General features: G+C 40.8%; 1 protein-coding gene across 1 annotated transcript in view; it reads right to left on the bottom strand.

Annotated features, from left to right (window-relative positions):
* The window catches only part of LOC145398680 (hemolymph clottable protein-like), a 67,969-nt gene that overhangs the window by 30,574 nt on the left and 24,201 nt on the right, over window positions 1–13,194 (bottom strand). Inside the window, exons 7-9 of the mRNA XM_080271484.1 lie at window positions 9,951–10,054; window positions 7,640–7,767; window positions 1,234–1,309 (exon numbers count right to left, since the gene is read on the bottom strand). Coding sequence (XP_080127610.1) covers window positions 1,234–1,309; window positions 7,640–7,767; window positions 9,951–10,054 — 308 coding nt within the window. The remainder of the gene's footprint in view (window positions 1–1,233; window positions 1,310–7,639; window positions 7,768–9,950; window positions 10,055–13,194) is intronic.

Raw genomic sequence — 13,194 nt, 5'->3', positions numbered from 1 at the left:
ATTATCACCACAACCACCACCACCATCACTATCACCACCACCACCACCATCATCACTACCATCACCACCACCACCACCACCAACACCATCAACGCAACTCTGTTGCAACGCTCCATCGGACCAAGCACATACCCCCACTTCCCTGCACACCTAACCAAGCGCATAACGGCCCTCACCTCCCCCCTCTTCCTCAGTATCACACGGAGACATTAAAACTTAAAAATTTCAGTAGTTTATCCATGCTAAACATAACCTGGTCCCTTCCGATTCCCTGCGCAGGGCGGATTGAAATCTCCGAGAAAAATTATTTTCCATTATTTATTCACTATTTTCAAGATAACTACTAAAGACACAGCACTACCTATCGGAAGACACCAGTTCACCATAAGACACATAACCATGTGAAAATTTCATGGCTCTACTCTTAATACTTTCCGAGGTTTTCTCCAGAAACGAAGTCTCTACTCGTACATCTTTTTACTTTTTCATTATTTAAAAAAAAAAAAAAAAACTTAAGACACTGCATTCTACCAAAAGGCACCAGTTCACTATAACAGCCGCCCTGCCGCTCAACTCTACGGACGGACATACTACAGCAATACCCTCCTCTGACTTTGTCAGGTGGAGGGTAAAAAAGGTAAACAGAGAGGTGCTATAAAGCTTCCAATGCCACCTACAATACGACTCTGAACCTTGCAACTTTCGTAACACCTCTCCCGAATCGATATATTCTGCATATCACACTTCAGTATCTCTTTGTATATTACGGACGGAAACCATGTCGATACTGCAGTAGTACTAGTAGTAGTGGTGGTAGTAGTAGTAGTAGTAGTAGTAGTAGCAATGGTAGTAGTAGCAATAGTAGTAGTTGTAGTATGTCAGTAGAGCAGCAGTAGTAACCTCAGGCTCGTCTGGATGTGAACCCAGTAGAGTGCAGGCCCAAGTTACCCCTCTCTTGCAGTCCATCATGCTCCTTGCGGGAAATAGGAAGGATCTGAGGGACGGTTGCATCACCAGGCAGGGGAGCCACCAGGTCATATCAGTGCCACCACGTTCAGGCGTCCCTCTCCAGCACCCTTCGATATAGAAAAGACAAATAACATGCGAGAGACAACTAAAGGGGTAATACACAAGATGAATCGCCTAGGAAGTGGTGTTACGAAGCCTGCAATGCCACTTCAGTAAGAATCTATGGCACAGGAGGTTACACAGATGCTACAGACAACACCTCACCTGGCTCCACCTCTTGCTGTAGCCTGGACAGGCGGTCTGGTTCCTCTGCCGGACCTCCCAACTCTTGACCAAACTCCTATCGACAAAAATAATATATACAGTATATAAAATAAATAGGTAAATTAATATATACATAAATGAATGATGATAATGATGGTAATGATCATGATGATGGCGATGATAACAGTATGATGATGATGATGATGATGATGATGATGATGATGATTGATGATGATCATGATCATGATGATGATAATAATAATAATAATAATAATAATAAAAATTACAATAACAACAGCAAAACAATAATAAAAATAATAATAACAATAATAATAATAATAATAATAATAACAATAAAAACAACAACAATAATAATAATAATAATAATAATAATAATAATAATCTGTCTATCTATTGACAGACGCCTCAATCCCGTTCGGGGTAGCCACAAACAAATTGCCTCCACGTCGCCCTGTCCACCACCATTTCACTGCCCCGCTCCCAACTCACACCCCCCTCTCTCATATACCTCTCCTCCCCATCCCTCCATCTCATCCTTAGCCTCCCCCTCCCTCTCAACCCCTCCACCTCATTCACATACACTCTCTTCGTCAGTCTTTCACCCTTCATCCTCTCCACATGGCCAAACCACCTCAGTGTATTCCTCCTAACGCTTCCTATCACATCCAAATCCACACCACAACGCTCCTTTATATCCTCATTTGTCAGCCAGTCTCTCCATGTGACTCCATAGGCTCCTCCTAAATAACTCATTTCCACTGCTCACACTCTTGACTTGTGTCCTTCAAACAACGTCCAAGCTTCACTTCCATACGTTAGAGTTGGTATCACAATACTGTCATGTAGTAACTTTTTCACTTCCATGCTCACTTCCCTGTTTCTTATCACTGCTTTCAAGGAACCAGCAACCTTTCTTCCCTGCTGCACCCTTTCAAGCACTTCACCCTCTAAACCTCCATCCTTACTCATCACACTACCCAAGTACTTAAACGTAGTCACATTTTCCAATTCCTCACCATCCAACCTCGCTGTACATTCACTGACTTCACACCTCTCAAAGACCATCAATTTACTCTTCCCTACATTCATCTTTAGATTCCGTTTCTTACACACTCTCCCAAACTCATCCACCAAGCCTTGCAGCTCCCCTTCGTCTTCACTCAACAACACAGTATCATCTTGAAACAACAGTACAGGGAGTTTCCAAACACTATCCTCTCTCACCAGGGCCACTCCAACATCCACTACCCTACCTTGTACCTCTTTTATTCCACCATCCATGTACAGATTGAACAACCATGGAGACATGACACATCCCTGTTTCAACCCAACCTTCAAAGAGAAAAATTCACTTAGTTCACCATCCACACGCACTGCAGCCTTAAAACCATCATACATACTCTTCACAGCATTCAACAGCTTCCCATCTACTCCACATATATTTTCCACAATCCTCGTCTATCCACCCTGTCATATGCTTTCTCCAAATCCATGAAAGCCGCATACAACTTCTTTCCCTTCTCTAGAAACTTTTCCACTAAAGATCTAAGAATGAATATCTGATCTACACAACCTCTTCCCCTCCTAAAGCCTCCCTTTTCTTCTCCAACTAATTCTTCTGTTCTTTCTCTAACTCTGTCAATAAGTATCCTACCATACACCTTTCCTATTAAACTAAGAAGACAAATGCCCCTATGATTACCATACACTTCTTTTTCCCCTTTTCCTTTGTACAAGGGAATAACTATATATATCTGACTTCCAATTCTGTGACTCTACCTTCCTCCCAGGCCATTCTGCACATCTTCCACAACCATTCTACTACTATTTCTCTCCCATGCTTCATCATTTCACCACACACTCCATCAATTACTGGGGCTTTCCCCAATTTAACTTTCTTCATTGCTTCCACAACTTCTATCCTAGTGATTTCTTTCTGTCTTCTCACCTCCCTTCTTCTCCCAGCCATTCCCCAGCCACTTATACTCGCATTACTTCCATCCTCTATGTTCAACAATTCCTTAAAGAGCTCTCTCCATCTGCTCACTTTTTCTCCCTTGTCCACTAGTAATCTACCATTTTTATCTTTCACTCCCCTGCTAACTTCACTGCCACCCTGTCTTACTCTCTTCAGCTCTTTCCAGAAAATTTTCTTACAGTCCCTCCACTTTACACTCAGATTCCTTCCAAATTCCTTATCCACGCTCTTCTTATTCTCTCTTACTAATCTTTTCACCTCTCTCTTTCTTTCTACATATAACTCTCTCTTCTGCCTCTCAACTTCTTCCACGCCCCTATTTCTGATCCATTCATTTTATGCTTTCTTCTTTTGTGCCACAGCCTGTCTCAACTCTTCATTCCACCTTGCTGTTCCTTGCACCCCCCTCCGTCTTCTCTTCATCTCACACACCACATCACATGCTGCACCTATTTCTTCTGTGAATATCCTGCACACACCTTCCACGGCCCCCATCTGCCCCAATTCATATTGCCCAATCGTTCCTCCACTTCTCTCTTATATTCTGCCTTTTTCTCATCCTCTTGTAACCTGTCCACTCTCCTTGCAAATACTCCTTCTTCCCGTCCTTTCCTTCTTCTATTTCTCCATCTTATTTGGATCTTTATTCTGGCCACCACCAAGTAGTGGTCAGAAAGTCCACTCCCCTAACCTCTATAAGCGCTTGCATCCATTACACGTCTTCGCATCCTTTCATCCACACACACATAATCAGTCATTGCTTTCCTTTCATTCAGTTCACCACCCACCCTTCTCATCACTCGCCATGTATACCTTTGGATCATTTTGTGCCTGAAGAGGGTTTTGGCCATCACCAACCCCCTCCCAGTACAAATTTCCACTAACGCACTGCCATTCTCATCTATCTCAGCAGGCACACCCCACTCATCAACTATTCCATCCACCTTCACTTTCCCTACTTTACCACTCATATCACCGATCAAAAACACTCTCTCATTCCTTCCACACTTTTCCATGCACACTTTCACATTTGTCCACAACTCTTCTCTCACACTGCTTGCACGATCTTGCGTTGGCACATACACACACACAATCGCCCACATTTGTATTCCAACTTTCAATCTTACCCACACAATCCTTGACCCAACTGATCCATACTCTCTTATGTTCTTCTTCCATCTTTTACTCACAACTATACACACTCCTTCTTTTGCTCTCTCATTCTCACTCCTTCCATTCTCTCACACTCACGTCTCCATAATAATAATAATAATAATAATAATAATTATAATTATAGTAATAATAACAACAACAACAACAACAACAACAACAACAATACAGTATACGAAAAAAGCTTATCATCATCACCATCATCATCATCATCGTTACATTTCTTCTGAAGAGATGGAGCAAGGTAGGATCCAGCCTGAGGAAATAAAAGATCTTGCGTGACATGGAGATAAAACTTTATCTAAAAAAAAATAGTGTATATAAACAGAGAATGGACACACTTAAACATTCACTTGTGTGTGTGTGTGTGTGTGTGTGTGTGTGTGTGTGTGTGTGTGTGTGTGTGTGTGTGTGTGTGTGTGTGTGTGTGTGTGTGCGTGCGTGCGTGCGTGCAAACCAATATTCTGCTAAAGCGTGTGTGGACTGATATTCTTAAACTATTTGTAAACTGATTACCTTTTAAGCTTTTGATGAACTGTTCTGTTAAGTTGCGTGTAAACTGATCATCTGTTAAGCTGCGTATAAGCTAATACTCTTAAGCTGTGTGGAAACTAATCATCTGTTAAGCTGTGTGTAAACTTCTAATCTTAATGTGTAAACTGATAATATATTTTCTAAGCTGTATAGACTGATATTTTGCAATCGGATATTTCGTAAATTAATAGACTGTTAAGCTGTGTGTAAACTGATATTCTGTAAAGCTGTGTAAACTGAAAATCTGACAGGGTGTGTGTAAATTGAGGTGTCTTCTTGCTTAGTAATCGTTGAACTGTGTGTGAACTGAAATAATATTGTGCAAACTGAGGTGTATTAGTAACTGGTAATTTCTTGAAATGTGTTTTAACCTGAGAGTCCATCCACGAACCAAACTTCAACACTTTTAACTGCGTCTTGCTGAAATGAGGCCATATCAGCTAAAGGAACATTGGTTCACTGCACGGGATGGCCCTGCAAGGGCGGTTGCTTGTCTGTAGTTGATGGGTCTGCTCAGCCAGACAGAGTGGGGTTGATTAACAACAACAAAAACACAGAGCTCGAGATATTCAGGCAGGAACATGCCTCAGTTTACTCACAGCTTACGTATTCAGTTTTCATGCAGCCCAAAAGATTATCAGGAAAAGACAAATTTTACACACAGCCTTCCCGAATTTCTATTTACAGTACATGCTGCTCATAAGATTATCAAGGGACAAACGCAGCTCAGTGTCCACACAGCCTATCAGATTTACAGTTAACACACATTTAAAGAAATTGTCGGTTACGAATACACCTCAGTTTGCACAATATTAGTTAACACACAGTTCAACGATTATTAGACAAGAAGACACCTCAATTTACACACACCCTGTCAGATTTTCAGTTTACACAGCTTTACAGAATATCAGTCTGCACACAGCTTAACAGTCTATTAATTTACAAAATATCAGGTCGCAAAATATCAGTCTACACAGCTTGTAAGATATATTATCAGTTTACACATTAAGATTAGAAGTTTACACACAGCTTAACAGATGATTAGTTTCTACACAGCTTAAGAGTATTAGCTTATACGCGGCTTAACAGATGATCCGTTTACATATAGCTTAACAGAACAGATTATCAAAAACTTATAAGATAATCAGTTTACAAATAACTTAAGAATATCAGCCCACACACGCCCTAACAGAATATTAGTTTGCACACACACACACACACACACACACACACACTAAGGTGCGTTTGTCTGTTGATAATTATATGAGCTGTATGTAAACGGAACTTCGGGAAGGCTGTGTGTAAACTGAGATTTGTCTTTTCCTGATAATCTTTTGAGCTGCATGCAAACTGAATACGTAAGCTGTGAGTAAACTGAGGCATGTTCCTGCCTGAATATCTCGAGCTCTGTGTTTTTGTTGTTGTTAATCAACCCCAGTCTGTCTGGCAGAGCAGACCCATCAACTACAGACAAGTAACCGCCCCTTCAGGGCCATCCCGTGCATTGAACCAATGTTCCCTCTCAGCTGATATGGCCTCACTTCAGCAAGACGCAGTTAAAAGTGTTGAAGTTTGGATCGTGGATGGACGCCGCATTTGCGTCTCCACTCAGTTAACAGGGGCATCATACCAGGCACCACTTCACCCCGTAATCTGCTTATATGATTAACATCCATTGTTGTAAATGGCGTCCTGGGTTACAGAGAACCATTAGGCTTGTTACTCAGTGCAGAGCCACCTGAAGGACAAAAAAGAGTAGTAAGAAGTGACAGAAAAGAAAGGGAGATGTAGGATAAGATGAGAGGAGACAGAGGCAGAATGAGAAAAGGGAATGAAGAAGTAGGCGCCACTGCATAAAGTGAGTGGATGATGGTCGCCATCACCAACCATCATGATCCGTAGGTAACCGAAATTTAAGCTGTGTGAATACTGACATCTATTAGAGCTGTGTGTAAACTGAGGTCTATAAGAACTGTGTGTAAACTGAAATCTATTAGAACTGTGTGTAAACAGAACACTATTAGAGCCGCGTGTATTTTGAAATTTGTTAGATTAACGTGTAAACTAGAATCTATGAAGGCTGTGTGTAAACTGAAATCAATTACAGCTGAGTGTAAACTGAAATCTATCAGAGCTGTGTGTAAACCGAAATCTATTAGAGCTGTGTGTAAACTGAAATCTATTAGAGCTGTGTGTAAACTGAAATATATTAAAGCTGTGTGTTAACTGAAATCTATTAGAGCTGTGTGTAAACTGAAATCTATTAGAGCTGTGTGTAAACTGAAATATATTAAAGCTGTGTGTAAACTGAAATCTATTAGAGCTGTGTGTAAACTGAAATCTATTAGAGCTGTGTGTAAACTGAAATCTATTAGAGCTGTGTGTAAACTGAAATCTATTAGAGCTGTGTGTAAACTGAAATCTATTAGAGCTGTGTGTAAACTGAAATCTATTAGAGCTGTGTGTAAACTGAAATCTATTAGAGCTGTGTGTAAACTGAAATCTATTAGAGCTGTGTGTAAACTGAAATCTATTAGAGCTGTGTGTAAACTGAAATCTATTAGAGCTGTGTGTAAACTGAAATCTATTACAGCTGAGTGTAAACTGAAATCTATCAGAGCTGTGTGCAAACTGAAATCTGTTAGAGTTGTGTGTAAACTGAAATCTATTACAGTTGTGTGTAAACTCAGGTGGTTCCCTTACCTGATAATCTGATGAGCTGGACTGTGACACCTGGCCCGTGAACTCGTAATCAGCCGCACCTTGTGACACCTGTCCAAGTTCCTCCACCTCCACCACCTGGGGCTGCTTCATCTTTACAAAGCGGTCGCCTGAGCACAGTATCCTTCATCATCATCATCATCAAATCATCGTCATTATCATCATTATCATCATCATCATCATCATCATCTACATCTTCATTGACATTATCATCATCATCAACATCTATATCTTCATCATCATTATCATCATCATCATCATCATTATTTTATTCATTGTCAACATCTTTAACATCAGCAGCAGCAGCAACGGAATCATCATCATCGTCGTCGTCGTCGTCGTCGTCGTCATTGTCGCCGTCCTTACTTCTACTGTCGTCATTGAAATCAAAATATTTTTCATTTTCATCTTAATAATCTTCATGTTTATCATTATAATTGTCATCATTATCATCATCATCGTCACACACACCACTAAGCCAGTCAGGAGACAGGACGTGTGTGCTGGGCAATCCCCAGGTCCTGTTCTCCCCACTTACTGTTTTTTTTAATCAGCCCATACACCACTGACCGGGCTAATGTATGGCCCGGCCTGCACTATATGTGCAGGGAATCTTTCAACGAACGAACGATCATCATCGTCATCGTTATCATTTTTTTCATAATTGCCATTGAGCATTATTGGTCAGCTACATGCTGCCTTTATTGTTAATCTCGTTTACTTTCTTGTATTCTTTCTTGTTTATTTGTGAGAAGCACTTCTACCCTCCAGAATTAACTGATTCCGACCAAACCTGTAAACAATGACCAGCAAGGTTTTGGTAATAGGCAACTACTCGTTGCCTCGCAACGGCCAAAAACTCGCTTTTCTCGTATTTTTCATGTTTGAGCTGGAGAGGCATCACTAATGGGTGTAGAAAGCTTTAACTTGATTAGGAGTAGTCTTGAGGTCATTCTTTATCGGATGTGTGCCATCCTTTTTTTCCCCTCTCTCTAGTTTTCGAGTGGCAACCCTACAAAGATTGGTCTCAACTTCCCTAGCAACCACTACCGGTTTTCAAAAATGTCCCTCTAGTTTTCCAGCAGCTCAATGGAATTGAATGAAAATTGCATGCTTTTAGACACTGATTAGTACTTCAACTTTTTAGCTTGCACCTATATGCTACATTGGCCAGGTCAGGGGTCAAAGGTCATTAAATGCGAAATTGGTGAAAATAGCTAAAATCACGACCATGATCGCGCAAAATGCTAAGGCTCCGAAGATTATGAAGTCAGGGCCATGATTCTAGGGTGGATTGTTGCACTGGCGCACCTCCATGCAAAAATGACATTTAGTGACGAAACTCACTTCCAGTCACTGGCAGCACCATCTAGAAGTTGTGCCTCTGGTGGGCCATTCCACAAACTTCAAGTTCTCTAGCTCCACAGTGGGTGGATGGAATCGAATGAAACTTTGCATGATTATAGATGTTAATGAGTACTACAAGTGTGCTTCAAACATGCATGATTTATATGCTCCAGGTCTGGGGTCAAAGGTCATCAAGGGCAGAAAATATGAAAGTGCTAAAATTATAACCATGCTTGCATGAAATGCTAAGGCTCCGAAGACCATTAAGCCAGGGCTTAATGTTGCATTGGAGTACCTCCATGTAAAAATGAATTTTAGTGTCGAAACTTACTTCCGGTCGCTGACAAAGCTTGGTCTCCTTATAGATGGCCATCGTCGCTTACTGGCTTGTTATCACCATTTTTATCATAATTATTATCATCATCTTTATCCTCGTCACCGCCAAATTTTCATCATAACTGCCATTCCCTAAATCCTCTCTGTTATCCTCTTCATAATCATCACCGTCATTTTTATCAAAACCACTAAAGTCGGCTTGTTTTCATCTGAGGGAACAGACTCACTCCTACAAACTCAAAATTAGTCGTAGTTGCAAGAAATTCGATGAGCCTTCGTTATTAAGTAAGAATGAGTCTCCTTGGTTACTAGTTAAATTTACCCTCCAATCTCAATACACGTGGCCATCAACTGGGCTAAACAGTGTTTGGAATTTTTATCAGATAGAAACAAACCGCTTATATCAACATCATTTCGTACATCACCCTTGTTATCAGTAGCCCTGACTTTTTTTTTTTTTTTTTTTTTGTTAATGCAAGGAAAAAGGAACCAAATGCCAGAAGCCCGCAAGATTGTTCCCTCCCAGAAAAAACAAAAACAAGATAACAGAGAACCAAATTCAAAGTCAGCTCATTTCGAGATTTCTAGACACACTGTTTGGAAGACTTACCCCAGATGCGCGAGATGACTACTTTGGTGGTAGTGGAGAGCTGTGGCTGTAGGATCACGCGAAATTCCCAGTTGTTGAAGGCTGGCTTTGTCCATGTATCTCTCCTGAGAAGACACGTAGAGGAAATTATACTCTTTTTGACATTAACTTGGGAAAACACAGGAGAAATCATACCTGACAGCACACAAAGACTGAACCTGACAACACACAGAGTTTATGCCTGACAACACACAGATTATACCTGACAGCACACAGAGGTTATACTTGACAGCATAAAGATTGTACCTGACAACACACAACTTAACAACTCATAGAGATTATACCTGACAACACACAAATTTAACTTAACAACTCATACAGATAATACCTGACAACAAACGGAGGACATTATAGTCTGTTCATATTACCTTAGCCTAAGTTGACACCTTTCTATTTTGAATGCTCATTTGTTACGCTACAGTATATTAGCTTTACAATAAGATGCTAGTCACAAAGAACTGCTCTTTCTACGCCATTGAGGTTAAGGTGAAGTAACAAAACCTATGGATGGATAAAATATAATATGGTAAAAAATACAGCCTGACCCAGTCCACCGGGCAGTTTTTCTTGCGTGGCGGGGACGGCTAATTTAGCGTTATTAATGTCTGTCCTGCATCCTTTATTTATCTACTCCCATTGCCTCACTCACGTCGACACAAGCAGAAAGAGCCGTCCCAGCAATATATATCACCAAGTGAGTTTCTACTGGAGCGGTGTTTATGAACCAGCCAATACTGTATGTTTGCAAAGCCTCGTCGGCAAAAACTATGGCACAATGCATGGAAAACAATTAAATAAATGAATAAATAAATAGGGTATGACAAGGCAGATCGTGAGGCAAACATTTCTGGTTAAAATCACACTCCTTTCCCGAGGATTTCCTGACAAGCTACGCATTACCATCCATAACAGACCAGTTTCTTTTAGGGCACTTGAAATACAGGCTGCTAAAGGTCTATCTATCTATCTATATACCTAGGCTGCTTCCCCCAAGGAAAAGGAGGTAGCCGAGACGGGACGACACACTCCCAATATACTCATCCACTCAAAACCCACTCATTCGCATCTTAGCCCCAAAGGGGAGTTGGGACAGATCCTCACCGCACCACACCGCAAGAGGGACAACTGCGCAGTGCAATCAGTGCCATCCGCAGCAGGGCCTGACAGCAAAGCTGGTTTACCCCTGCCACATCATAAATAGACCCATCCCCTTACCCGCACCTGACCTGATCAGCTGATCAGACAAAATGCGGGAGTATATCCCTTCAGGGCTGCGTCATCATTTATTCATTCACAGTTTTCCTCCATTCATTTCTATCACGCACAGCCACTCTTCCTTGCTCAAAAGAAAGCCCTCTCGCATCCAACGCTCTCTTCACACTGTCCATCCATCCTATTCGTGGTCTTCCTCTCACCCTTACACCTCTCACATCAGACCTAGTTATCTTTTTCACCCCCTGCTCATTATCCATTCTCTCCATATGCCCAAGCCATTGCAACACCCTCTGCTCAACTCGATCAGCCATCACTCGAACAACTCCAGTTCTCCTTCGCACTTCACCATTTTCTCACTCGATCCATAAGCGTCACTCCATACATACTCCTCAGACACCTCATCTCCATTACATTCAAACTTTTCCTCTCTGCTACACCCATGTTTCAGTCCCATATACAGTAATGCAGTCGGTACCACAACACCCTAATACAGCCTTCTCTTTACATCAGTTCTAAGTGAACGACATCTAAACATTTTTCTCATTCCTCCAAGCACCTTTCCCGCTTCATTCATTCTAAACTTCACTTCTGCAATAAACAAATACATTTTTACTAGTCATCGTTCAGCATGGTCCTGTTGCAGATGATGCTACCTCATATTCAGTGTGCAGGATACTTAAAAAAAAACTAATTTCTGTCTGTGTTGTACGTAGCATAATTTCGTTGACTGATGAAAATTTGACTGAGAAATAATAAAATCCCTCATATTATCTCTCTCTCTCTCTCTCTCTCTCTCTCTCTCTCTCTCTCTCTCTCTCTCTCTCTCTCTCTCTCTCTCTCTCTCTCTCTCTCTCTCTCTCTCTCTATATATATATATATATATATATATATATATATATATATATATATATATATATCTATATATCTATATATATATATATATATGTATATCTATATATCTATATATATATATATATATATATATATATATATATATATATATATATATATATATATATATATATATATATATATATATATATATATATATATATCAGGTGTTTGCTGTGAGACAAGTGTGTGAAAAGTATTTAGCGAAAGGCAAGGATGGCGTTTTGGGCATTCATGGATTTAGAGAAAGCATATGATAGAACTGATAGGGAGGCTTTGTGGACTGTTTTAGGATTGTATGGACTTGATGGTAGGTTACTAAAAGGGGTGAAAAGTTTTTATGTAAATAGTAGAGCGTGTGTAAGAGTGGGAAATGCTGTGAGTGACTGGTTTCCTGTGAGAGTGGGGCTGCGACAGGAATGTGTGATGTCGCCTTGGTTGTTTAATATTTATATGGATGGTGTTGTAAGGGAGGTGAATGCAAGAGTTTTAGGTGGAGGTCTGAGTCTGGTGAATGTTGATGGTTGAGAGTGGAATCTGAAGCAGCTGCTGTTTGCAGATGATACTGCACTGGTGGCTGATTCAGAGGAGAGATTGAGATAGTTGGTAGAGGAGTTTGGAAGGATGTGTGAAAGGAGGAAATTGAAAGTAAATGAGAATAAGAGTAAAGTGATGAAGTGTACGAGGTTGGTAGATGGTAGGGGGATGAATATAGCTTTAAATGGCGAGTTGCTTGAGGAGGTAGAGTGTTTTAAATATCTAGGGTCACATGTTGCTGATGATGGAAGAATAGATGCAGAAGTGAAGTTTAGAATAAATGAAGTAGGAAAGGTGCTGGGATGAATTAAAAAAGCGTTTAGATGTCGTTCGCTTAGAATGGATGTAAAGAGATGGTTGTATGAGGGTGTTGTGGTACCGACTGCGTTATATTGGGCTGAAACATGGAATATGGGTGTAGCAGAGAGGAAAAGTTTGAATGTAATGGAGATGAGGTGTCTGAGGAGTATGTGTGGAGTGACGCGCATGGATCGAGTGCGAAATGATGAAGTCCGAAGGAGAACTGGAGTTGTTCGGGAGATGGCTGGTAGAGTTGATCAGA

The sequence above is a fragment of the Coenobita brevimanus genome, chromosome 46, assembly GCF_032717465.1.
Source record: "Coenobita brevimanus isolate Jiangsu-jjx chromosome 46, ASM3271746v2, whole genome shotgun sequence".
NCBI classification, from domain to species: domain Eukaryota; kingdom Metazoa; phylum Arthropoda; class Malacostraca; order Decapoda; family Coenobitidae; genus Coenobita; species Coenobita brevimanus.
This window is presented reverse-complemented; position numbering and strand designations above follow the sequence as displayed.